Source organism: Hoplias malabaricus, chromosome 1, assembly GCF_029633855.1.
Source record: "Hoplias malabaricus isolate fHopMal1 chromosome 1, fHopMal1.hap1, whole genome shotgun sequence".
NCBI lineage: Eukaryota > Metazoa > Chordata > Actinopteri > Characiformes > Erythrinidae > Hoplias > Hoplias malabaricus.
Genome location: NC_089800.1, coordinates 17,148,302 through 17,175,411, shown reverse-complemented (window position 1 = coordinate 17,175,411; position 27,110 = coordinate 17,148,302). Strand labels below are relative to the sequence as shown.

General features: G+C 40.0%; 3 protein-coding genes across 7 annotated transcripts; 2 read left to right on the top strand and 1 right to left on the bottom strand.

Moving 5' to 3' along the window:
* The first annotated feature begins 374 nt into the window (after positions 1 to 374).
* On the top strand, positions 375 to 16,291 carry abcc13 (ATP-binding cassette, sub-family C (CFTR/MRP), member 13). The gene is made up of 20 exons (XM_066641754.1): positions 375 to 547; positions 978 to 1,155; positions 2,155 to 2,409; positions 2,791 to 2,897; positions 3,041 to 3,053; positions 3,101 to 3,238; positions 4,780 to 4,926; positions 5,053 to 5,116; positions 5,233 to 5,266; positions 6,150 to 6,207; positions 6,302 to 6,521; positions 6,868 to 7,022; positions 7,232 to 7,387; positions 7,622 to 7,767; positions 7,939 to 8,065; positions 8,965 to 9,105; positions 10,887 to 11,045; positions 13,243 to 13,415; positions 14,082 to 14,285; positions 14,384 to 16,291. The coding sequence occupies exons 1-20, from the start codon at positions 375 to 377 to the stop codon at positions 14,493 to 14,495; spliced, it is 2,760 nt and encodes a 919-aa protein (XP_066497851.1). The 3' UTR covers positions 14,496 to 16,291.
* A 277-nt stretch (positions 16,292 to 16,568) lies between these two features.
* Positions 16,569 to 18,022, top strand: lyz (lysozyme). Its single transcript, XM_066641984.1, has 4 exons — positions 16,569 to 16,728; positions 17,116 to 17,274; positions 17,406 to 17,481; positions 17,835 to 18,022. The coding sequence occupies exons 1-4, from the start codon at positions 16,596 to 16,598 to the stop codon at positions 17,905 to 17,907; spliced, it is 441 nt and encodes a 146-aa protein (XP_066498081.1). The 5' UTR covers positions 16,569 to 16,595; the 3' UTR covers positions 17,908 to 18,022.
* Positions 18,023 to 18,135: 113 nt separating this feature from the next.
* Positions 18,136 to 27,110, bottom strand: chodl (chondrolectin). Of its 5 annotated transcripts, none has more exons than XR_010804406.1 (8): positions 26,914 to 27,110; positions 24,575 to 24,923; positions 24,143 to 24,300; positions 23,713 to 23,775; positions 23,550 to 23,636; positions 23,358 to 23,454; positions 20,551 to 20,692; positions 18,136 to 19,236 (listed from the first exon to the last, which is right to left on the bottom strand). XR_010804406.1 is itself a non-coding variant. In XM_066683749.1 (7 exons), the coding sequence occupies exons 1-7, from the start codon at positions 26,996 to 26,998 to the stop codon at positions 19,212 to 19,214; spliced, it is 864 nt and encodes a 287-aa protein (XP_066539846.1). In that variant the 5' UTR covers positions 26,999 to 27,110; the 3' UTR covers positions 18,136 to 19,211. The 5 variants fall into 5 exon arrangements, 3 of the variants coding, with proteins under 3 accessions (XP_066539846.1, XP_066539823.1, XP_066539837.1); XR_010804407.1 differs by lacking the exon at positions 18,136 to 19,236 and adding an exon at positions 19,294 to 20,424; XM_066683749.1 differs by lacking the exon at positions 20,551 to 20,692.

The following is a 27,110-nucleotide window of genomic DNA, read 5'->3' as shown; positions in this document are numbered from 1 at the left end:
TTCAAATGCCGTGTATGTGTTTCTTTCTAACTGGAAGCTTTAGGAGGGTCCTCAGTGGTGTCCACAGGGCTGTCATGGACCATAGGAAACTGCTGCTGCATCTGAGTGACTTGTGGGGAGATGATCACTCCATCCATCACCTAGACTTTGAGCGAACATGGAAAAAGCAGCACAAAAGATATGAGGTGACCATAAGCATGTCTAGGATTATAGTGAAGGGTGTGGCTACAGAAAACTTCAGGTCTAGGAGTGTACTAGTATGTGTCATGTGTTTATTATTGTTATTATTATTATTATCTTTATTATTATCTTTATTATTATTATTATTATTATTATTTCTTTTATTTTGTTTTGTCTCTTGGTGAAATTGACACATGAAGGCTGGTGTTGGCACAGACGCAAAGGGTCTGCTCTTATCTTCCCCGCCCAGTCCTGGCTTCTCCCTCCTCTACACTCTGTGGATGGCATTCCGTCCATCATTCCTCAAGATCCTCCTGATGAGGCTCTCCCTGGACCTGCTCAACCTATGTGGCCTTTTCAGCCTTCGGTACTGCACTGTGTTTATCTGCACTTACTGCACCCTGTATCTTGTTGCCTTCATCTAGAGATTACCCTCTAAGCAGAGGTGTGCAGATCACAACTTTGTATTAACACTGATTTCTTTACAGCCAAATTATCCAAGTCTGAAAATAGTTTAAGTTTTAATAAACACTACACAGCCAAGTCAATCACAATTTTATTTCCTCTTCACTCAAAGCTCAGAGTGCTAAAGGCATGTTCTAAAACCAAAGGCTGATCCACACACTTGCTCTATACTTGCCTCACCTGGAGGTACCTTTGAATACTAGCATCTGCCAAATAAAATCATGTTAATATAGTGTCTTTTTGTGTAAAGGCCCTGCTCATGATCAAGTTATGCACTGTGAGAAAATGCAGTCAGTTTTGACTGATGTATAATTAGTGTTCTTTGCTCTTAGGTGGGCACTCTTGTTCTGTGAGAGGCAGCCTGTTTTTGGATGGGTGTGGTATGTTTATGCTGTGGTCATTCTGGGGTCAGCCTGCTGCTGTGCTCTGTCTGAACACCTGCTGAGGACATGGAGTGGGAAATCTTTGGCCAGTGCTCACACAGCTTTGTCTGCCGCCCTCTACAGGAAGGTAGTGAGAGATTTGTTTTTGTTTTCAATTATTCATTTTATTGATATGCTCATTTTTGATTTTCAGTGATTTGATGCTATTCTTTATGAAATACCTGATACTCACAGGAGGTGCAAATATAGGGTATTGAATGTGAAGTTGTTCTCTTATTTATTTATTTGTTTGTTTGTTTGTTTTATTGTCCATTAAGTTCTATTTTTTTATTTTAATTTTTTTTTTCAAGTCCATGTTGATGTGAGATGGCACGGGGGGACAGTAAGTAGTGCTGCAGTCACACAGCTCCAAGTGACTGTCTGTGAGGAGTTTGGCGTCTTCTCCCTGTGTCTGTGTGGGTTTCCTCCGTGTGCTCCGGTTTCCTCACGCGGTCCAAAAACACAAGTTGGTAGGTGGATTGGCGACTCAAAAAGTGTCCCTAGGTGTGAGTGTGTGAGTGAATGTGTCGCCCTGTGAAGGACTCATCCCCCCTCCAGTGTGTGATCCCACCTTTCGCCCAGTGATTCCGGGTAGGTGCCGGACCCACCGCAACCCTGAACTGGATAAGTGGTTACAGACAATGAATGAATGTTGATGTGCAGTAAAACTGCCTGGAGCTAGGCTCATTAATCTGCATGAACATGTATCACCCTATATCATCCGTCTGTCTACCTTAAACTGAGCTTCTTGTAAAAGGTGGAGGCAGGTGTTCTATTCTTTCGCTTCTGTATAGTTTCTCTGTACTCTATTCACCCGTGCCTGTCCACTCCTGCTATTGTCTGCTCCGTTGCACAAAGCCCTCCAAGTCTGTGCAGGGTTTTAGTCACTAAAATATTGTAATCTTAGAGGGATTATTTTGCATCACTTTGTTGCTTTGCTGTTTGATGTTCTGTTCAAGAAGCCCTCTGTCCTATGTTAATATCTTGTTCTCCTCTTCTCACTCATCTCCTTTTGTTCCATACTCATTCCCATCCTGGAATTGTTCCTGGGACCCCCTCCATTCCCCATTTCCTGTACATGTGAAAGGCAATGTCTCTGTCCCACAGCCCCCAGCAGCAGACACACTGGGCTGAGCCTCTCTCCCAGCTGATGGTAGAAGTCGACAGAGTGGCTAAGCTGGTGGTGACCCTTCCATGGCTCTTTTGCTTTTCCCTGAGAGTGGCTCTCAGTGTGGGGATCCTCTGGACAGAGCTAGGTCCTGCTGTGCTGGTGGGGGCAGCACTGCTACTTTTCCTCCTTCCTGTCCATTCAGCGCTGGAGTGCCACATTAAAGGGCTGCAGGTTAGCCTTAGTATTGGATATTATGCCATGATGTCACACAAAAAAAGCAAGAATGTCACAAAATATCAGCCAAAAACGACCATTCTACAGTTTTTTCCAAAGCGTTTTAATGAAAGCTGATGATAAAGGGATAAAATATGCATATTAGTGTATGAATCAGCCTGTTTCTAATGGTAATGAAATCAGTAAGTCAACTTTCAATTTATATTTTTGACTTGATTTAGGTTTTTATTCTGACTTTAGTAATAAAGTAATTTGCATGATCACCCCACTTCTGTAACTCTTTATAAAGTTAAATTAGGCTTTGGCTTAAGTTGCTCACCAATTTAGCATCTACCTTGGTTTTAATCTTGATTGTTACCTCTTCCCTTGTAATTGCAGTGCAGTTGTTTGACCATGCAGGAGGAAAGCAAAAACCTAATCAAAGAGATGCTGTGGCAGATGAAGTTGATATATCTGGTCTTGTGCTATATTTGTGGCCTTTATCTGTAAATCATTTTTTATAATTTTAAATTCTCATGAAGTATTACGTTTTTATAATTTTTTTTAACTTACCCTCAACTTCACCCACATCAAACAAATGGAAAAAAGTAATCAATAGTGTATAGTGTTTTGATAGTTTTAAATACAGTACTTGTACTTTGGTGTATGATTTTAATGTTCCTGTGTGTGTGTGTGTGTGTGTGTGTAGGCACTGAAACTGCTAGCATGGGAGGTTTTCTTCCAGCACAGGGTGGCAGAGGCGTGGGAACAAGAACTGGAGAGTCTTCAAGTTCTGGGATATCTTAAGGCCTTGTCTGTGCTCAGCTGTAATTGCATGTCTTTTCTGGTATTGGCCTGTCAGCACTGCTGCCGCTTCCACTGAAACCATCTGTCTGAATCATTTACAACCCCAATTCCAATGAAGTTGGGACATTGTGTAAAACATAAATAAAAACAGAATACGATGATTTGCAAATCCTTTTCAACCTATATTCAATTGAATACACTACAAAGACAAGATATTTAATGTTCAAATGGATAAACTTTATTGTTTTTTGCAAATATTCACTCATTTTGAATTTGAGGCCTGCAACAAGCTCCAAAAGAGTTGGAACAGGGGCAACAAAAGACTGGGAAAGTTAAGGAATGCTCAAAAAACACCTTTTTGGAACATTCCACAGGTGAACAGTTTAATTGGAAACAGGTGAGTGTCATGATTGGGAATAAAGGCAGCATCCCCGAAGGACTCAGTCATTCACAAGCAAAGATGGGGCGAGGGTCACTACCTTGTGAAAAACTGCGTGAGCAAATCGTTCAACAGTTTAAGAACAACGGTTTTCAATGTACAATTGCAAGGAATTTAGGGATTTCATCATCTACAGTCCATAATATCATCAAATGATTCAGAGAATCTGGAGAAATCTCTGCAAGTAAGCGGCAAGGCAGAAAACCAACATTAAATGCACATGACTTTTGATCCCTCATGCGGCACTGCATTAAAAACCGACATCATTCTGTAACTGATATTACCACATGGGTTCAGGAACACTTCAGAAAACCTTTGTCAGTGAACACAGTTTGTTGCTCCATCTACAGGTGCAAGTTAAAACTCTACCATGCAAAGCAAAAGCCATATATATCAAAAAAACCCAGAAATGCCACCGGCTTCTCTAGGCCCAAGCTCATCTGAGGTGGACGGAAACAAAGTGGAAAAGTGTCCTGTGGTCTGACGAGTCCACATTTAAATTGTTTTTAGAAATCATGGACGTCGTGTCCTCTGGGCCAAAGAGAAAAAGGACGGTCTGGATTGTTATCAGCGCAAAACACGACAGCGGAGACCCCGGAGTTTTGAGCACCTGAATTTGTACATCAAGCAAAACTGGGAGCTTCAACAATTAGTGTCTTCAGTTCCCAAACACTTACTGAGTGATGTTAAAAGGAAAGGTGATGTAACACAGTGGTAAACATGCCACTGTCCCAACTCTTTTGGAATGTGTAGCAGGCCTTAAAATCAAAATGAGTAAATATTTGCAAAAAAAAAAAAACGTAGTTTATCCGTTTGAACATTAAATATCTTTTCTTTGCAGTGTATTCAATTGAATATAGGTGGAAAAGTATTTGCAGATCATTGTATTCTGTTTTTATTTACGTTTTACACAATGTCCCAACTTCATTGGAATTGGAGATGTAGCATTAAAGGAGTAGGCCCTTTATATCTATCAAAATAAGTGTTGTATATTGCTAGAACCCAAAATCACAGATTTTATTGTCATCTGCGTGTAACACAGTATGTATGTAGATACCACAGTATGTTTTAATGTACAGTTTTGATTTTATTGAATCAATTAGGGCAGACATTGTCTGATTAAGTCTGTTCCCTTTGGGCAGGTGTGTCTCTTTAGCCTGGGTGTGTTTGTTCTCATGGATGACGGAAATGTATTGACGCCCTCCCAGGTGTTTATGTGCCTGTGTCTCTTCAAAATGATGCTGCCTCCCTTGCTGAAACTCCACACCTTGTGCTCTGTTTACAAACAGGTAGCAATTTCATTTTAAGGTAGTGGAGATTTATTAACCTTCCTGTAATAGATTGCATTAGATTTCAATTAATTATTTATTCAAATAGAATTGCTCTAATGGTTGGTTTGCCCTTTACTCTCCCAGACAAAGAGGTCTCTCTGTTGTCTTGAGGAATTCTTAACCTCGGAAGATCTTGACCCTGCAAAAGGTACGTATTCAGACAAATATACAAAAAGAAGGTGAGTGATTATTGCTTTATAAATGTACTTACTTATTTTAGTTACAATGTTAGAAATAAAGTTTCTCATCCATGTTATTATGCAGAATCCCTGGGCAGTTTGCAGGAGCACTGTGACAGGTATGAAGTGTGTGTGTGTGCGCTCAAGAGAATGTTCTCTTCATTTGGGCATTATAGATAAAGCCAGTGTAGTTGATTTGATCATTATTTAGCATTATTCTTGGGGTGGGGCCACAGTGACACAGCAGGTAGTGTCACAGTCACACAACTCCAGGACCTGGAGGTTGTGGGTTAAAGTCCCGTTCCGGGTGACTGTGAGTTGGGTGTGTTCTCCCTGTGTCTGCGTGGGTTTTATTCCGGTTACTCCAGTTTCCTCCCACGTTCCAAAAACCCGTAGATAGGTGGCTCTGTGACTCAAGTGTCCATATGTGTGAGTGAGTGTGTGTTGCCCTGTGAAGGACGGGTGCCCCTTCCAGGGTGTGTTGCTGCCTTGCGCCCAACGATTCCTGGTAGGCTTCGGACCCACTGCGACCCTGAACTGGTTAAGCGAGTACAGACGATAAATTAATTTTTTTTGGGATGGCATGATTTCTTGCCTGCTGTCACTAACCTGCGGCCTCAAGAGATGACATGGGAATCCTATTATCTCTGTCGTATGTGTGTGTGTGTGTGTTTGTGTGTGCTGGTACAGCCATTTGATTGAACAGAGGTCAGGGTTATACCCTTAGTTTGTTTTGACCTGAGGGTCAGAGTCTTGGCGTACTGTACACTTCCAGTAATGCAGACTTACAGCAGATGTAATCCAAAATGCAATAATACTGAATTTAAGAGCATTAGATGTGGTTTTAGCTTTTAATGTTTCCCAGTCTGTCTCTGAGTACACTTTTTGAAATGACTGCAGTTTAAAACAGATGATTGTACACAGAAAAAGGACACTGGTACTTGGTTAATGTGTTTACACACATGAGCTGACAAATAGCGGATATAAATAATTATTTCATAGATGTAATAAGCAGCACCATGATACTGAAAGGGGACCAGAGGAGTCACATTGCCAGAAAGTGAGTATAAATGGTGTTTTTTAAGAATATATTTTCCTTCAGGCCAACTGACCGAAGACCAGTGTAACCTTTTTGTTGTTTTGTTGTCACTTAGGGCACTGGAAAGTGTCTCAGGCACTATCTGAAGGCTTTTGGCTGGCACAGGGTAATTCTGACGCTCCTCGCTCAACTGGGTGTGTGTATGGTGTGTGTGGCACAGGATGGGCTGCTGTGTGTGTGGACAGCAGAGGCAAAAGAGGTGCAGGGGCTGGAGGAGTGGACGGAGCTCAGAAAGTCCCGTCTCTCTGTCTACATACTGCTGGGACTTCTGCAGGGTATGTTAATCAACATCGTAACTAGGGACATATTGATCTGGAGGTGCTGATTTACTATGAATTTATTACCTCTCGTTAAAAACCCTTATAATAATGTTCCATTATAATAAGGGAATTTGGTTATGAGTATGTTTTTTTAAAGGTTAAAGTATAAATTAGATACGGTTTCATTCATTATTATTATTTAAAACTCACTCCCATTTGATCCTATTTGAAAGAGACCTATACAAATGTGACTGCAGCAAATGTTTGAAATTGAATACATTTGTGGTGAGCTTTCATGAAATATGGGCTTGTCTCAAGGGTGTGTGGCACTTTTGTGTGTGTGTCCGGGTGTGTTTTTCAGCTTTGCTGGTGTGCTGGGCTGCATACTGTCTAAACCGTGGCTCTCTCAGGGCCTTTAAGTCTCTGCAGTGTGAGCTGCTCTCCAGTGTACTTCACCTGCCCCTCAGTGTGCACCTGACCACTGACCGCACTCAGCTACTGCACATCTTCACTCAGGTGAGAGACAACATCAGACTCCGGAGGAGTTACACAGAAGAATGCAATCCTGATTTTAGATTTTCACAGAAGTCTGTTGAACTTCGTGAACAATATCCGCCAGGCACAGATTGAATGAAGGAGTGAATAAGCAACAAGCATAGTTTATCAAATGCAGACGAGGGCTGTTTGGCCTCTGACTATACTTTGGACTCGATTGTATTGTTTAGGACATGCATGTGATTGAGGAGCAGCTGCCCAAAAACCTGCACACCTCAGGGGTTTGTCTGCTGCAGATGATCGCCACCATATTGCTGGTCACCTTCATCATTCCTGTCTTTAGCCTGGCATTGTGTCCTCTGACCTTCCTATTCGTCATGGTTCAGGTAAATTTTAGAATCCCAGTCTTAAATTAATTCAGCTGTCTAAGTGTTTACGTCATGTGACGTAATAAAAAAATGCTAAACCGATGAACAGTGCTCATGCCGTTCACACCGCTAATATGATATAATAATGTTCAGTAAAATATGAAAGGCAAGCTGTCATATATCTCTTCTGCATAATAACATCCATTCACACTCATGCTCTTTCTATCCTTTTCTTTATGTTTCTCTGTACAGAAGCATATCATGTCCTCAATCTTTTCTCCAGTGTGTGTGACACACAGATCCTCATCTCACACGTCTGAGAATCTCTGCCTGAGCCACTCACTCCAGGCCCTCAGCCAGAACCTACAAGTACAACACAACAGCATTGACTTAGAAAGGTCAGAGTCTGAAGCTTCGATTAAGTGCCCTGCATTTTTAGGGTCTTCTAACTCTCTTTTTTTTTTTTTTTTTTTTGCATTTTGACCCCAGTTATACACTAGAGGGCAGTGTTATTTTAAAATCCACTCCACTAAATTTTTGTCTTCTGCCTGGCCTCTAAAACCAAGCAGGTGTGCTTTGCTGCGACTGGATCTTGTTGCTGCAGTTGGTTTGTTCCTCATGAGTCTTGTGTTACTGGACAGTGCAGATTTACTGGACTCTGGCGTCATTGCTTTGGCCCTGGCTTATGGATTCAATGTGAGTCCAACTCAACGTCTGCTTGAACATTTTTTTCCAGGTCTCTACTGTTATGTGACATTTACAGTTATTGTCATATTGCTATATTTTTTTAATGTCACTATATAAGCACACATTTAATTACACAGCTTGTTAAGGAGTTATCTACATTAATATATATTATGACTCCAAAGAGCTCACTGCATCAGAATTATGACTGATGTGTGTTGATTTATGATGGTTTTTACAGGTAAAATAAGTGATGAAGCAGTACACTGTGACTTCCAAACAAACTGCAAGCTGTGTGCAGATGGTGCAAAGAATCTGTGATTACACCAAAATGGAGAAAGAAGTAATGTTTATTGAAATGTTTTCTTTTGCAGCCTTCTGTACTAAATTATTCCTGTATCTTTACTAATTGTTCCATTACTGGGCTTCTTTAAATGAAGACGGATATGTTACTGGGGTCTATGTCACGATGAAACATACAATTTTTTTTTTTTTTGTCATTGCCCAGCTCAGGCACAACTTCAGCTGTGTATGTTGAGGGAGTAGAAAGCACTGTTCCTTAATTTACACCATCAACATTGTTTTTGTGGGGGTGGGTGTTCAGGAGATCAAAATAATGACTTTCAGTCGCATGCCCTTTCTAACATTTAGGCTATGGCTTTCTCCTCTCTCACTTATCAGCAAAGAGCTGGGTGTTTTTCCACATGAATATAATGAAGTCCAAATATCTGCCTACCCTCACTGATGATTACCAAAGATGACTTGCGATGACTAAACGAATGGCACAAAAGTAAAAGTTGAAGTACTCGACTGGGTTGCTGCCACGGCAAAAGTTAGGGGGAATGAACAAAGTCTGGATCTGTCTACAGGCCAACACAGTTTAAGTGGTTAATTAATATACATTTTGTCAGGCTCAATGGATCGGAGGACCCAGAGGCCCACCTGGGTGGCCCCAGAGAGGAGAGCTGGAGTTTGTACAATATGGAACAGAAGGCAGTCCCATCTCACCACCCTTCAGAGGACTTACCTTCAGAATTTCTAAAGGAGAGAAGGTAAGGAAGTGTCTGATTGTCATATATATATATATATAATATTGTGGGTTCAAGTCCCGCTCCAGGTGTCTGTCTGTGAGGAGTGTGGTGTGTTCTCCAGGTGCTCCGGTTTCCTCCCACAGTCCAAGGACACACCCATCCAAGGTGTGTTCCCACCTTGTGCCCAATGATTTCGGGTAGACTCTGAACCCACAGTGACCCTGAACTGCATAAGCGGTTACAGATAATGAAGGAATATATATAGTATATATATTGTACACTCACACGCTAATAAATGAAACTATATATTTATATACACTGCTCACAAAATTATAAACAGAACAATAAAATACCACCTCCTAGATCTCAATAAATGAAATATTCCAGTTTAAAATATTTATTACATAGTTGAATGCGTTGAGAACAAAATAATAAACAAATGATCAATATAAATCAAAGTTATTATTCCATAGTGTCTGGGATTTGAATCATACTCAAAATAAAAGTGGAAAATCAAATTACAGGTGGATCCAACTTCAGTGGAAATTTCTCAAGACAAGTTCAAATGAGTAGTGTGTGGCCTCCACGTGCCGTATGACCTCTCTACAAAGCCTGGGCATGCTCCTGATGAGGTGACGGATGTTCTCCTGAGGGATGTCCTGGACAGTCTGTAGTGCTACATGGCGTTGGTGGATGATGTGCTCGACTGGAGGTGTGGGGAAGGGGCAGGTCAGTCCATATCATCAATGCCTTCATCATGCAGTAACTGCTGACAGTTCAGCCACATGAGGCCTAGCATTGTCATGCATCAGAAGGAACCCAGGGCCCACTGCACCAGTATATGGTCTCACAATGGGTCTGAGGATCTCATCCCGGTACCTAATGGCAGTCAGGGAACCTCTGGCTAGAACAAAGAAATGCTTCCCCACACCATTAATGACCCACTGCCAAACCAGTCATGCTGGAGGATGTTGCAGGGAGCAGAACTTTCTCCACAACGTCTCCAGACTCTGTCACATGTGCTCAGTGTGAACCTGCTCTCATCCGTGAAGAGCACAGGGCGCCAGTGGCAAATCTGCCAATCTTGGTGTTCTCTGGTGTATGCCAATCTGCACAGTGTTGGGCTGTAAGCACAAACCTCAATTATGGATGTCAGGCCCTCATACCACCCTCATGGAGTCTGTTTCTGCGCAAACTGACAGAAATGGATATGAATATGGAACATGGACATTAGTGGCCTGCTGGAGGTCATTTTGCAGGGCTCTGGCACTGCTCCTGTTCCTCCTTGCACAAAGGAGGAGGTAGCGGTTCTGCTGCTGGGTTGTTGCTCTCCTATGGCCCCCTCTACGTCTCCTGGAGTACTGGCCTATCTCCTCCATGCTCTTGACACAGCTCCCATGTGCCATCCTGGATGAGCTGCACTACCTGAGCAACTTCTGTGGGTTGTAGACACTGCCTCATGCTTCCTCAAGGGGTGAGAGCATTAACAAAATGCAAAAGTGACCAAAACATCAGTCAGAAAGAATGAGAACAGAGAAAGGGTCAGTGGTCACCACCTGCAGAACCACTCTTTATAGAGGTTGTCTGGCTAATTCCCTCTCATTTCATGTTGTTGTTTCAGCAGGTGAAATTGATTCACAGTCAGTGAATTCCTAAGTGCACAGGTGGATTTCACACAAGTGTGATTGACTTGGAGTTACATTGTGTTGTTTAAGTGTTTCCTTTTTTTTTTTTTTTTTGAGCAGTGTAGTTTAATATAAGATTATTATTGTCACGTATGTTATCTTTGTGTTTGTTGGCAGTTTGGTATTATAAGCAGTGAGAAGGCTGAGGCTGATGGCTTGATTAGCTGTCTGCTCAGAGCAGTGGAGGCCAGTTATGGCTCTATTCTTATTGATGGAGTGAACATAGCCAGCGTGGGACTCCAAGTTCTGCGCAGCCGCCTGCACCTTATCCCTCAGGTCAGTTGCACATAGTTTTGCATCTGAGTTGGCAAAATAATCTAAAAAAAAATAATTAATAAAAATAATTAATAAATAGATTAATAAAAATAATCTCCAGGAATTAATTCCAAAAGCTCCAAACAGCTCCAGCAGTATCAGGGCAGAGAAACAGATCTGTAATTTGTGAACCTGATATTGCCCCCTCTGGTCTGCATTATGTTGTCACAGTACTAGGGTTTATGCAACTCCTTAACCACTCTGTCCTAATATATGTCACACATACATAATGTAATGTTTGCTGTGCATTTCTTTCTATGAGGTAGTAGAGTGCTTGTGAAATTACAGCACAAATGTTTTTAGAAGCTCCTGAGTGATTCAGTACATAACTGTTCATTTTAAATGTGATATTATGAAAATAATCATTTGTTCCTTGCATGTGCACAGTTATTTGCGGATCTGGAACCCAACAATAAACACACTGTGAAATAAGACCATTCAGCCTGATTCTGTGGACTGTTTATTAAACAAGAAAACAGAAAACAAGGCATGCCTAGATTTGTTGGACCGCCATTAGCCATATAGCTGTTGTCATAGAGGTGTTTCTGGCATTTCAAAAGGAAAGCCCAAAATACATACCATTGACATTGGAAGGTCTGGAGAAGCTTTGGTGCTTCATATCAGTGTCTTTGTTTACCTATGGTTTTTATTATTTGATTGTGTTGTACAGAAAATATGGAGGGCAGTACTAATAAATGCAGAAATAAAAAAGGAGCACAAAGTTTTGTTCATAATATTTTATATTTTATTTAAAAATAAATACTAGATAATCTTCCACCAAAGAAAAAAGAAGACCAAGAACATTTTGTTGAGTTCAACATTACAATTACTTCTTTATTCAATGTAACAGGTTAGAGTAAAGCATGTGAATTTTAATGTGGCTGTGCGCAGCTATATAGAGTTTTATAAACACACAACAAAATGGCTCCCCACTACTTCCCTTTACAATATTTCAGGAAAGACACACTCATGGAAATAAGACAAATTAAGCAGTCTTCCTCTCTCTGTGCATATGTTGCCGAGTTCTGAGCCATCCTGCTGAGGTTGTGAACAACGGCCCCAGAAACACACACAAACGGAGCGTGTTCCTGATTTATTTCCTATTATTTTTATATATAGAACTTTGTAAATGACCCTGTCCAGCTCCACTGTGCGATAACGCTGTGTTTGAGGCTCTGAGCTCTTTCTTGATTTGCTGAACTTCGACACACCCACGGATGAAGCCACGGTTCGCCCTGAAGAACCTACTCTCTGGTTCCAGCTGGAAACTAATTTTTCTGGTTCACAAACCAGTTTGTCAGTGGAAACGTGCCGAACAATTCCAAATTTAATTCACAAACTGGACCCATTCCGATTCCTCATTGGTGGAAAAGTGCTATGTGAAATATGCCTCAACTAACAACAGACTGTGTAGTAGTGTCACCTTGTGAAACAGGGCTAAACTAACAGCAGAAGGTAAAATAACGTTCCTAATTGTGCATGCACATTTCAATATTAGGAGTCTGTCAGTCAGTGAGGGAAAATGCCTCTTCTAGACCGGCCTGGAAGACAGTCTGGCAAAAAAAGAAGATAAAGTGAAAATAGCTAAAAACCAGAGCTTCTGCTCCCTGCTCCTCACTGCTGTGCACATGGGAATAAGTTATTTTTCTGCGTGTTGTATTTTGACCAACGCTGGTCAGAGACATTTCATTAAAACCCCAGAAATGTGTTCAGTTTTGGAAAGGGGGTAGAATAGGTCCCCTAGGCCACAATGCTCATAGCACCCAGTAAAACAGTGTGGTTTGTTAGAAAGCTTATTTGCATGCAATATCCTTCTGTAAAGTATTTCAAAAGCCATAATCAGAGTAGATTAATCAGAGTAAGCCACTTATTGTGCATCCCCTGTGACGCTCATGCTAAAATGTACATATAAGCACATTAAAATTGCATGTAAGAGGTGTGTACTCATTTTGGCAGATGCAGCGTGTTTAGAGAGAATACTCCAGGCGAAGGTGTGTGTTGACAGGCAGCAGAATGATGGCCCAAGGGGTGGGGTGCAAAGAATGTTGAAGCATGTTCTATGCAATTCAGCTTTGAACTCAAACACAGAGGCACCGCCAGTGGTAGGCATTCTTCCTGTTAGGTGAAAATAGTGTTCTTTTCTGGCTTATTGTCCCAGGAGCCTGTGCTTTTCTCTGGTTCTCTGAGGGCTCAGGTGGACCCTTTTGCACGTTATTCCGACGCCCAGGTGTGGCAGGTTCTGGAGCTGTGCCAGCTGAAGGAAAAAGCACAGCAGCTACAGGGCCAATTGCTGCACCCCTTACAGCCCAGCTGCAGCTCCAGCACTCACAGGTAGATACAGGCACCAGCAGGTGCTTTAGTAAATCTGGAGAAGGTTTGAGCTGGCTAAATATATACCGAGAAATCTCTTTCCTAATTTCAAAATAAAACACGCTTTAAATACACAATTGATATAAGAACTTTTGCCACTCTAAATTCAAACAAATTTTAACAATTTGCCATGATATTAAAACTATATTCTTTTTATCTGCACTGCATCTGCATATACTGTATGCCCCTTTTACTTGTCCTTTAATAGTCAGGACCCCGACAGGAACCTGTGGTCTTGTGAAAACTAATGAAGGACTAGAGGATGACCAAACACAAACTGTGGCAACAAATGAGCCACTGTCTTTGACTTTACACCTACAAGGTGGAAGAACAAGGCAAGCATGTCTAATACATAGGACAGTGAGTGGACTCCAAACGCATTGCTGTGTCTGATCCACACCTACCATCGCAACACACTCTAACACACCATCACTTCAGTGTACTGCAGTGTTGAGAATGATCCACCAACCAAATCATACCTGCTCTGTAGTGGTCTTGTTGAGGTCCTGACTGTTGAAGAACAGGGTGAAAGTGAGCTAATAAAATAGATTTAGAAAACCAGGTGGACTACAAGAGCAAAGGCAGAACATGATTGAGAAGTGAAATAAAGCTGCTCTCTGTTCTTAGCTGTTTTACCCATGGCCAGAAGAGGCTGCTGTGTTTGGTCAGGGCTCTGCTAGGGAAGGCCAGAGTGCTGCTGGTGGAAGAGGCTCTAAACCTGGACCATTCAGAATCAGAGCATCTGCTTCAGACGTTGGTCCTTACACATCTTCCAGAATGCACTGTGCTGTGGCTGAGTCAGGATCCAAGCAGCATCATGAACACAGACAGGTGACTATCACTAAAGACACCACTAAGAGTTCACATGAAAAATAGGGGTAACTTACATGTAAAATCTGAACATTGCTGATGATGTGTTATGCCCACAGGGTGCTGGTTCTGGATGCTGGCCTTGCTGTGGGGTTTGAGTCTCCCTCTGTCCTTATCCAGCAGCAGACGCTGCTCAGACAGTTGCAGGGGTCACACAGAGGCAAAGTTTAAGGTGTCCACAGGGATCCTTCTATTTTTTTACTCTCCATTTCTGAAAATATCCCATTTTAGACGGATACAAAAACTGCTGCATTGCTATGCCACTCCAGTAAGGGGCCATACTACGTCCTAAAGAGAGGCATCAAAACACAACATGACAGAAACACGGGGGGTTCATCCCAATCACTCCATACTCCCCCTGTAGTACACTATACAAGTGAAGAAATGACTGAATCTAGATCTTAATAGGGCATTATCTCACAGTATCATTTCTATTTTTTCATAGGTGGGAATCAGAAATCTAGTGTTAACTGCATGCACACTGTATTAATGGCTTGTACTTCACAATGGAGGGAGTGAGGAGGTATTTGCATTCACAGCCAGCGACAAGCACATTGTGTGGAGTCAGCGGCTGTTTTTCAATACAAAGCATGTCAAGGTCGAAATGCCGTACTTGGTAGTACAATCTTGGCGAGTTCGACTCGTGAGTACAAACTCCTGAGGACGATGTGGACGTTATGCTATTGGAATGCCGGCGAACTTTAATATGGCTGAGGTTGGTGCGAAATGCATTCTGGGATATCAGACTCTCTCAAGTCTACAGAAGTCACATCCCAGTGCGTCCTCGATATTACAGGTGGAGCAAGAACACATCTGGGTATGTGAACTGTACTTGGCTAGATGTGGACTTTTAAGTGGAACAACACTTGGGTTGAGACTGATGATGTTTCCCAAGAACGTGAGAACAAATTTACAGACAAGAACAAATATTGAGAAACAGCTAGCATTTGCAAAAATATCCATTTTCTTTTGTCCACACGAGAACAGTGACAACAGCATTATCAAAAATCTCCACCTTAGAGAGCGTTTTTGAAAGCCTCTATTTTCAGTGACCTAAAATGGATCCACGTGGACTGGGCTAAACCAAATTAAAAATGAAAATACTTGCACAAGTTTTGTACACGTACAGTTGGCCCCTTAAAAATAAGAGCTTGACACTGTAATATGCTGAACACAAAACTGGATCCCTGCTAATGAAGTGATAAGTGGACACCTTACATCCTCACACTCACATCAGAACTCGCTGAGCATTCCCACCTCGTTTGTTTATTCTTTTGTTAATTTATTTGTGCTGAGCCATCCGATATGTAGTCAGGCCTATGATGGCTGACTCTGTACTGAACGTTACTATTAACAGCATTAGTTCTAGTGCATTGTGTTAGAAGTGATTTGTAGATATTTTTATTTTATATGGGATAATGTGTGGAGGTCATATACAAATATTATGCCATTTTATACAAGTGGCTCCTAGAACCAATCACCTGTAAATGCTGATGGCCAACTATACATTTTTGGTCAAGAAAGGTGGCCAACTGTCCCCAAAATCTTTAACAACCAGGCAGTTATATTTAGTACCATACAGCAACCTGTCTTTGAAAATTGTATTTATATGGTGTTTTTAGATGTAATACACACTTTTGAATCTCTGTATCTTGTTCTAGCAATTTACACTTAAGGAAAATGTTTGTACAGTTCATAAGCAACCAGCAGAGACCTTCACTTCCTCTTTCTTGTGTTGTGGGTATGCTGTTGAGTCTCCTTGTTAGAACACATCCTCAAAGTCTCAATTTCCAACTTTTTTAACTGACAGTTTATTTGCTTCACCGACTGTTTGAATTGCATTACTCGCGGTGTGGTTTTCACAACAAAGGGCCTCAACCACAACGGTCCTACAATGATACCTTACTTAGGTAAGGTCTGTGACACTGTTCAATGTTGAAAAAAGCATACTAGTTTTTAAAGCCATTTTTATATAAAAAATAACTTAAACTGTATTCATTCATATTGCTTTTATGTTGCCTTTGTTGGTTTAACTAGAGAATAAAGAACAATTAAAAAAGACTGATTGGGATTTCTTTCTCTTTGCTCCTCAATGAAGTTTTGTAATGTCGGTTACTGTTATCCATGAGTTTGGAAATCCTTTCCTTACCAACTGCAAAAATAAATTGTGTAAAAGCCATTTCAAAGCCTGAGAGTCACCTATAAATGGCTGCAGTGTATCCCCTCACTCACACTGCTCTCTGGTCCAGCAGTACTAGTGAATCCTCAATCATGAAGCTGGTTATTTTGTTGTGTGTGATGTTTCTGGCTGTGTGTGAGTCTCGAAGGCTGGGGCGCTGTGAAGTTGTACGCCTCTTCAAAAGCCAGGGGCTAGAAGGCTTTGAGGGATTTGGACTTGGCAACTGTGAGTATATCTCTCTTTCATCAGCTCTGAGCTTTGTTTGGTGGATATGGTTTATTGTTTTGTAGTGTTGAATTAATGTTTTACCAAAAAAATCTAATTCAGTTTTCCCATCTCACCAAAGGGACCTGATCAGCTGGATACACTGTGTTTGTGGTTTTATCCGTATTAGCTTTTACATCTAACTCCAAACTGAAGAAATAAACTTTAGACACGGGCAAATTAACGGAATTATCCTATGCACTAATGTCCATTAACTGCTGTAATTTATTATTTATTCATTGTTCACATTTTCTGCTGCTCACTATACAATGTCCATTTAACATTTTAATTCTTATAAAATTGGAAATCCACAATTTCATTTGCTCTTCTCTGTTTCACTGCCTATAGATGTGTGCATGGCTTTCTGGGAAAGCAAGTGGAAGACTCATAAGGTGCGGGAAAGTGAGAACTTAGGCAAGGACTATGGCATCTTCCAGATTAACAGCTTTAAATGGTGTAATGATGGAACCAGTGGTGGAAAGAACCTGTGCAACGTCCCATGTGGAGGTAAGGAATATTCAGTTGTGTCACATTGCAGTCTAACAACATGCTTAGACAAAGATTGTGCTGAGAGCATACAGCATGTACAGCATGTTCTATTGGTCTGTATTACAATGAATATATCTCCCTGATGTTAGACCTGCTCAAAGATGATCTAAAGGCCTCTGTTGAATGTGCAAAGCTCATTGTCAAACGCGAGGGACTGAAGGCATGGTAAGTGCTCAATAGAATCCAAATGATTTTATATTTAGAGTAAAATAACAAAAAATGTAATCCCACCAAATTCATGCTTTGGTGTAAGAATGATTAGTTACTATAGCATTGAAAAAGTTTGTAAATTATTGTTTGTAATTAGATAAGAGCAGTTTGGCAGCAGACCTGTTTATAAAACTATTATAAAATGATATATAAACTTAAAAAGATGTAACAAAATAATCAAAATAAATCAAATCAAAATAAAATCTTCTTAGTAATAGAAGCCAATGCAAATATGTTACTGAATGGTATTCTGAAATATGATGCAGTTTTATAAAGAATATGCATTAATGTTGGACCTGTGCCTGCAGGGACACCTGGGATCGGTACTGCAATGGTAGGAAGATGGCCCGTTGGGTGAAAGGATGTGATTTGAAGCTGTGATTGACTTAAGTGTGTTCAGGCTTTGAACACTCCATGCAGCAGTGATGCTAGTGTCTTATACAGGCCATGTGCTTCCTAATGTGTAATGACTGAAGCTGAAGATTTAATAAAACATTTATTATTACTCTCTGCATGTCTGTAATTACAAAAGGAATACTTTTTTAAACTGAACATTCAAGTTGCTCTCAAAGAGTTTTCACTGCAATAACAGCTCACAAGGTATTTTACAAATATTTTACATATTTTTCAAATGCTTTTAATATTCCCATCATGCCAAACAAACAGTACTCATTGACTGGAGTTGATACACACTAAATATCATTACAGGGACTGGGCTTAAAATATAGTTTAAGCAAAAAATGTTATGTTTATAGAGGGCGGTGTGAGTTGTGTCTGAGAGCTGTTTGTTTCATGTTTTAATCGGCTTTTCTCTCCAAACAAAGAAAGATTTGTTTCTGTAATTAATTCTAACCCTGAGCCTCTGCAGTCATGATTGCAATGGTATCTGTAATTAGAACTGTGACGTGACAGGAGCAGTGAACTAATTAGTTTAATAGACTCTGTAATAAACAGTGTGTTGTGGGATGTATGCTGTTACTAATTGGCGGCCAGACTGAGTCACGTATTCAGGTCAAGACATTTTTACATTGCTGTGCCAACACACATTTTATCTGTATAATACCAGAAAATCTCCTTGGACCTGGGGTTTTCTATTTTTATTTCATTTTGTGCTGGTTTATGAACCTGCAGGTATTTTCAGTAATTAACAAAGTGAGATGTGTCTCTGTCAATCACAAAAAAAAAAGACATTCTGGGAAGACTAAAAAAGGCAGAATATATTCACTAATGGCCAAAAGCAGTAGATGAGGGTGAGTTATGAAGGTCAGAGGGTGTGGCTTATAATATTTAAGGCATCTTTAATATAGCCAAACCCACTGTCACAAATTTCCTTTCAATATTTCAGCCTAACAAAGCTAAAGGTGGAAGATCTGACAGCTTATAGTGTAATTTATAGTTAGAAAACAAATATTTATGGAACTAGTTCCTTAAATCAATAATTTTTCATTATTATACAGCACTGTGCAAAAGCCAGATACCACCTTTTCTTTGGGGGCAGCTGTGGCCTAGAGATTAGAAAATTGGGGCTGGATGGAATGATGGAATAGCACTTTCTCCTCCCTTGACAGTGATGTTTGATGTGCCCTTGAGCAAGGCACTTAACCCCCAACTGCTTCCAAGTTGGCCACTGCTTCATTTGTGTGTGATCACTGCTGTTTTTGTGTTCACTGCCACAGATGTTACGTTTAGTTTCCAGATTTTGTTGTAGTTCTGTGCAGTGACAAAAAAAAAAAAAATTAAAGTCCAGTTAAAATAACCATCATGCAGAACTATATCAAATTAATTTTTCAGTCTTAAAAATCCCAAGACAATAAATAATAAACAAAAAAATCCACAAAAGGCTCATCAATTTAGTATAATCCAAGTTTTGAAAAATGGAAGAATAAATTTATACTTAGCTTTGGAGCGTGACATTGAATAGTTAATAACTTCAACTAATAAATACTTTTGCCTGGAAATAAAATAAACCAAAGAATGTCCTCTGTGGAACAGTCAGTACCATCATAGATCAACACTCTTCACAATTATCCATTTATTTCATATATGTAACCTTCCCAAATATTAAAAAAGAGACAAACCTGTACAATTTTCCAATCCAAACACTCACATAAAATTCACCCACTCTTACCAACAGAAGACAAAGTGTTCACCGTCATTTACAAGCAGATTGTTTACAGAAAAACTTGAATAGATACATTTATATGATGCAATTTATCCTATTTATATGATATACTTGTCAACTGTTCAAATCACAGAGCTTTTTCAGTTTTACATATGCAGATATAAACTGTGGTGATAAAAATGGTATTACATGGAAAATTGCACGTATAATAATGACAAGAATGGGTTTAGCAGAATTGACACAGATCATATAAAAATATCCATCTGTTCTAAGAGAAATGCAGTTCATTTAAAGTTAATGAAGCAGTCTTTGAAATTAAAGCATTACTGTCAATATCTGAGAATTTGTTTTTTTTTTTTTTTTTTTTTTTTTTTTTGGAAAGGCCTGATGGAGCTGCTCTGAAATGAGTTATGGTTGTAGGTTTCTAATTCACTCTATTTTTCTAAAAAATTAACCTAGTTTGCCACTGCTTAATTCATCTGCTGGCGTCTCGTGACTTCATTTAATGTCAGCTGGGGCTCAAAAGTCCTCTTTTCATGTGGGTCCCCTTCGCACTCGTCTTAATTAAAGTAAGTTAATCGCTCTGTGTTTTGGTGCCAATTTGTGGTGGACTCCCTTCTGCAACTGACTGCACCAATCACTCTTTTTGATGAAGAGGAGGATGAGAGGAGGAGCTTGAAGGAAATGGAGCACTTAGAGTTGTTGGGGGGGGATTAAATTGAAGTGTTTTAAATAATCAGTAGGAGTCATTTTGGGGCAAAAGAGCAAGAGCCATCCTAGAGAAACATCACAGAAAGGGGAAGTGTACCACAGTGTTAACATTGAGATGCATTTTATACCTTGCTTTAGGAGACCACATACAACTTACAATTGGACAAACGAGTATGCAGAGCATGTAATACCTTGGTAGACTACAGCAAGGATAGATTTCATTACTGGAACCTGGAGGTTTTCTCTTTTCAGACTTCCATTGCACTGTCAGACTTTGGTGTCTTAGAGATCCAGAGTGTTGACTGATTCACACTCGTTTTTGTCCGTGGTTTTCTACACAAAATTTAAAAAAAATTACGATCAAGATCAAGTAACGTAACGTTTTTATCTGCAGAACAGTTTTCATTATTTTATTACATTAATGTAGTATTGTTCTGTGGTCCATGTTCCTGTGGTCAAACTCACAATGAACTCTTATTAATATATTATAATATAACATGTTATTAATGACTAAATATTTTATTAACAATGTAAATATTTCATTATTCTTTTGTGATCACATACTGTTTAAGAACTCCCCTTACATGTATTATATCACATGGCCTTATATGGATACATTTAACTGAACCTAATAAACAAGATGTAACTTGGCTGAACATTACAAGTCAGGCAAAATACAAAGCCACTTGTCACTTTGATTCTCTCAGATTAATATAGATTCTTGAGTGTGACACGCTTTGTTAAACAGAAGCCTTACAGCTGCTTAGAGCAAGGGTGTTTACCCCAGAGACTTGAACAGGCTCCAGGAAGCCTTTTACTGCTGAGAGTGAGGCCAGTTACTGCCAGTGATTAAATGCATAGCCTGACGATACCCAGTCTGGCAGAGTAATCGAAAATATGTTAAAAAGACATCATTCTGTGGGAGAGGGGGGCCTTATAAACATAATGAATTACATGAATAAAGTACTCTGTAATAATCTGCCAAGTGCAGTGGGACCAAGGGGGGCTAACACAGGCTAGGCCATTTTGTGCAGTGTTTAGAGGGACTCTGCTTGCTTCAGCATTTGGTTAATGTCTGCTGCTCAGGATAGTGATGAGAAGTGAAGTCTACGTTACATTTTCTGTGTACACTTTCCTTGTAAAATCAGGCCGCAGCTAGCCCAACCCTTCCAGTGTCTACAGTTGACAGACACAGCCTGTGCTAAGCTAAACATATCCTCTAATAATGCACTTGTAAGCTCTGTGATTATTACTGAGTAAGCTGTGCTCCATACAAACAAATTGCATCACAGTAAAAGGCTTTGGTCTGGCAGCGGAATAAAGGCAAGTTCCCGTCACACTCGTCTAGCTCAAGTCCAAAACTGACTGGTCAAGAAGTGGCAGAGAGGCCATTAGCATCTGCTTACGGTTGTATTCTTAGCACTTCACCATGATGCTAATTGCCTGATGTGCAGCAGAATTCAGATTGGCTCTCTGTTTTAGGGCCATAAATATATATTTTTAAAAACGAATACATTGGTGATAATACTAGTTTCTGAGTGGCTCTATTGGATTCTAGTAGCATGTTAGTTCTAAGCTAGCATCAATAAATACAAATATTTTGTCTCAGTTACTTCTAATTTATAATATTTTTATGTTATTTATAGCTAGTGGCTACTCTCATGTGTGAAGCATTCAGATCAGATCCTGAAGACCTAACCAATTTGTGTTTTTGCTTGGCTGAACTGCATCAAACACGGAGAAATTTTCAAGTTTATAACATAAATAGGGCTGCCTTCCTTCTGAAATCAAAACAAGGAACACAGGGGCCGGGTGACCAGTACGTAGTTGTAAATCCTTTTTTCGACTGTAGTCAATCAGATGAAACATTTTTCTTGTCAGACATTTATTAAGCCAACTGCCATCAGGACTCTCAGTGCCTGAACAATGGCAAAGCAGAATCGGTCCATGCATTTTGCAAATACTGTATTACCACTTTAAAATAACTGTATAACTTAAAATATTTAATTAATTACAACAAGATCTGAAGTGAAAGAATCTTATTGGTCTAAAAGTCTCATTCTCATTGCATCATATCATATGTCCAGTCAAAATGTCATATAATTCATTGTTTATTTATTTATAACATATTTGTTAATTGTTAGTCTATATGAAATTATCCAATGTGATTTTTATATATAAAGAATTCCTTTGATTCAAGCACTCATCTGTGTTGTGTTAAGGGAGAATGAAATGTAGTTTCTCCAGGTCATGGTGCTAACATAGTTCTGTCTGAAAGCAGAGCTGACATACTGCTCTCAGTGCCGCAAAACAATCCCCTGTAGGAGGTACTGTGGCTCCATTGGGTGCAGAAGAGAATGATGGATAGATAACACTTTTTAACTGCTACTGATTCGTTAAATAAAGGTGATGATCAACAAAAACGCGTTCTCTGTCTAGGAGCCGTGGAGAATGTGCCCCTCGCTCTGCCTGAGAGAGAGCTACGTGTTTCTGTCACAAATCATCACCATAACGGCGTGACCTTAAAAAAAAAACAAAAACAAAACAAAACAGAACAAAAACGCGTCCCGCATTGTTTAGTGTCCAAAGACGGGACATTGGCAACACTATTAATAAATAAATCAGTTTAGTCATGTTAACATAGCTAACAACAAATGTAAGTAAGTAGGAACTAACTAGTGGCTGTTCTCTTTCAAGTATTGTTAGTATTTTTTTAAGCAGAACTAACTTTATATTCCTTTAAATACACAGTGTTTCTTAGGAGAAAATGACTAAAGTTTTTCTCGGGCGTGAGTCAGTTATCTTCCACAATTAATGGTATCAAATGCAACGTGTGTTTCTCTTCATGGTCTACATTGTTTTAATTTTTTCTAAATAAATCTGAGCTAAGAATCTTGTGTTTTCGGTTAAAAATATTGCAGATTCTTTAGGCCCCTCATATTTGTTTCGCTTGTAAGTATTATAGGATATATATATATCTGGGAAACGGAAATGTCACCTTTTGCTGAGCATTTGGAAGCAGCAGGTCCCTGAGGCCACAAGAATCAGCAGCAGGAGAGGAATAGTGGGGATGATCACATAAATCAACAGCATGCCTAAAAAGTAGAAAAGCATGTTTATACTCCAGAAACATATATCTGAGAATATGGATTGTCTTTTTTTTTTTTTGGAAAAACAGGATTGATATTACTTGAGGGTCCTGCCACTATGACGTTTAGGTTTTCTTCTTCTTTAACAGCAGGTGTTTTGCGTTCTTCTTCATTTTCTGTTGACATATCTGGTGAGCAGCATGAAAACGGGTGTAAATGCACTTGCATATGCATCAGCCTTGAAACAGATAATAAGAGATTTACCATCTGTTTCACCTGCATCACGACCTCCAGGCCTGTCTCCGTGTTCTTTCACCAGATGGCTTTCTGCATTACGGTTCATAATGACATTTAACAAAGAGATAACCAAAATTAGCGTGAGTACACATTCCAGTAAGCTACATTTGGTTGGAATGCATTCATTTTAAAGAAAATGCCATTTAGAATATGTTGGTTTAGTATATACTTGCTTTAAAAAAAAAAATAAATGGTTACTTTACAGGAGAAGGCATGAACATCATTTTAGTCCATCTGGTGTGAAATTTCATACAGTGTAAACAGCTGTTTATAATTTCAGATGATGTAGAAAAATGAAAATAGTAAAAATTGGACACACAGAACGACATTGGTCTTGTATGTGCTCCCTCACTATGTTTCAGCTCTTGAGTGCATTGCTTAGAATGTATTGCTCTACCTGGCTCAAACTTGCAGATGAAATTGTGCTTCATGTTGCACCTGTCGTCATTCCACTGGTAGAGGTATGGTCCTCCCAGGCCATGGTGAGCAGTGGGCTGATGGTACATCACAACACAAGCCTCTCCTCCACAGGAAGGCTCATCATAGTACCAGTTCCTATGAGACCAACAGAGTGCTGAATATTAAAGCAGTATATGGATAAAGAGGTGAGGCTTGATATCCTGAGCCTTTCAAGATAAGCTCACGCTGGATCATAATTACACCTGGCTATAATTTTAGTCCCGCTGCAGGGCCCCAGCCTAGCTCTGGGCTCCTTGAACATTAGTGCAAAAACCACAGGACGATATCACCCTGGTTTTAGCCTCATCCCTGGATACCTGTAATAGTAACACTTACCTACTTTACTTTTTCCAGAGATTCCTGTACACACCTGAACTGTGACACGCTGCCATCCGTCCACCTGTAAAGGTCAGGGCAGGAGGTAAAACTCCCGGGCTCCTGAGGGCCGTCAGTGTCGGTGCGGGTCAGTCCAATCCAGAAGTCTCCGTCAGCGATGCTGGGCCCTAAGCCTGAAACGCTGCCTGTGGATGAACCGCTGAGCTCCTGCAAGAGATGCTCAATGTACTCCTGCTCCGCCGCACTCTCCACACTCAACAACGAGCCGCCGTCCATCTCACACACCCGCAGTGCCTCTGCGAACGCCACACGACTCGTTATGTCCCTGAAGTAAGCAATCTTATAACACGGTTGCTCAGGGCCTCCCTGACACACCGTCTGACCTGCAGAGAATCCAGAAGAAATTTGCTTAACTCTCACACTGGACAACATCATGGATAACTCATCTAAATTATTTTCAGACGTAATTAAATGTACAGATGTGGCCAAAAGGAGTAACTCCAGGTGATGTCTCCAAAAAATATACTAAAATGAGCAAAAGTCTATAAGCAGGTTTATATTTATTTAATTCCATTCTGAAATTCTTTCCATAATTGCATGTAATAAGTTTTTATTACACTGAGGATATTTTTTAATTTTCTAGATCTATCAAGCTAATCCAATCACAGTGGCAAGTACAGTGTTGGCACTGTGTAGTTATTTTAGACACCCCTTGGTCATATATTAAATATACTGCATTGTTCGCCCAACACTGGATTTATCACACTTCAGTATTGGCTTTCATCCACCAAACATCATGCTTACTAAAGACAATATTTCATCAGACAAACCTTAATCAAGCACATACTTCAAATATTTGACACACAAAAGAAAAATTACTGACCAAGCACCTCATCTGACCAGCTACTAGACCATCCTTTATTTCCCAAATAGCCATTTCGCTGTGTGGTTAACTTTTGCCAGAACTTCTAATACTCTAAAGAATACTGTCGGTTTTTCTTGTGTGAAGAATCATTTTAAATGTAAGGAATATAAAGTAAACATTAAATCCTATATAAAGAGAGAGTTTGTCCAAGCCTAGAACTGTTTAAAAACTCTGCATTGTATGAGTTTATCATCCAAAATATTGACAAAAAATATAAAAAATGCATGAAAGTGTGGAAGGTAAAATTGTGAGGCTATATTTGGGGGAAACCATAAACGAAGCAGATCCCTCTCGTAAAACTCTGTATGTGGAGGACAACTGTGATTAATACAGTCTGTTTAAAAAGTCTAATAATAACATTAGCTCACTGCCCAGGAGGTACTTTAAATAATTGCCTGGTCCAGATCTGCACCATCATCACTTTAAGGCCAGTAATGGGCCAGGGGCTAACCGGGGGAGATCCGGACTCAGCAGTTTTCCAAACAACTTCCTCCTCATTCCTTCCTCCATGAATCTAACAACATTTCTGCATCCTCCTCCAACACAGAATTCTCTGGACTAGTATCCTCATTCAAAACCTCTCAAACAATCCTGCGTTCTCCAGTTTATCCATTGCTCCTCCTTTGTTCTTTGTCAGTCAGACTCCCTCCCTCTTTCTTTTCCCCTGGTTCAAAGAACCCTCCAGCAGTCAATTCAACCAAATTTTACCCAGTGGAGTCCTTTAGAAAAACAGTAATGAAAGCCTTTTGAGTTTATTTAACCCTTTGTTAAGTTACTGAAATGAAGGTGGACAGAATTAAAATAACCTGTTCTGATTGTTGGAAACTGATGAAATAATCCCTTTTGAGATCCCCATCATTTTGATTATACATAAGTTTCCATCTAAATTGATTTTCATTACTCACGGTTACCACCACACACGACCCTGAAATGAATTAAGCAGAAAAGATGATGATGATATTCTATTAACATTTTCATAAAATAATAATTTAAATTGTTCTTTTGTTTTATTAATAGCCAATAGATATGGCCAAAATTCAATGCTTGTGATAAATTAAGTTATTAAAATAATTTTGTGAAAAAAAACAAACAAAAAAACTTTTAGCCATTTTTAAGGACTTGAAAATAAAACTAACAAAATAACAAAAAACTTAAAATGTCAAAAATAAAAAAAATTCGGCTGAATCCTACTTTGTCTGATACTCTGCCAGTCTGTATAGTCTATTTTATACAGACTGTGTGACTTCTGAATTTAAAAATGTGCTAGAACATATTTCATCAGTAAATTTGGAAAAAAAAAATGTTTTACACTATAAACAACAGGAAGCTGGTCATAAGGCAATGAAGGCTTCTGCTGTGATCCTCATTCCCGATCCGTTAAACCTACAGTTCCTGATGAGTCTCTGAAACTAAATTCAAATCTGGTTGATCTAAGAGCTCAGACTCACCGCTCATGACTCGCGCGCCGCGGCAGCTCGTGACCAGCGCGGTGAGGGCACACAGGGCTCGCAGCGCCGTGCAGTCCGCGCGCATCCTCGCGCCTTGCCCCCTTCTCCCGCTCAGTGAACGCTCTGAGGTAAAAGTGCGCGCCAACTGCTGCTCGCCGGTCGACCGTTAACTGGCGCGCTCTCGGTTTGTGCAGTTT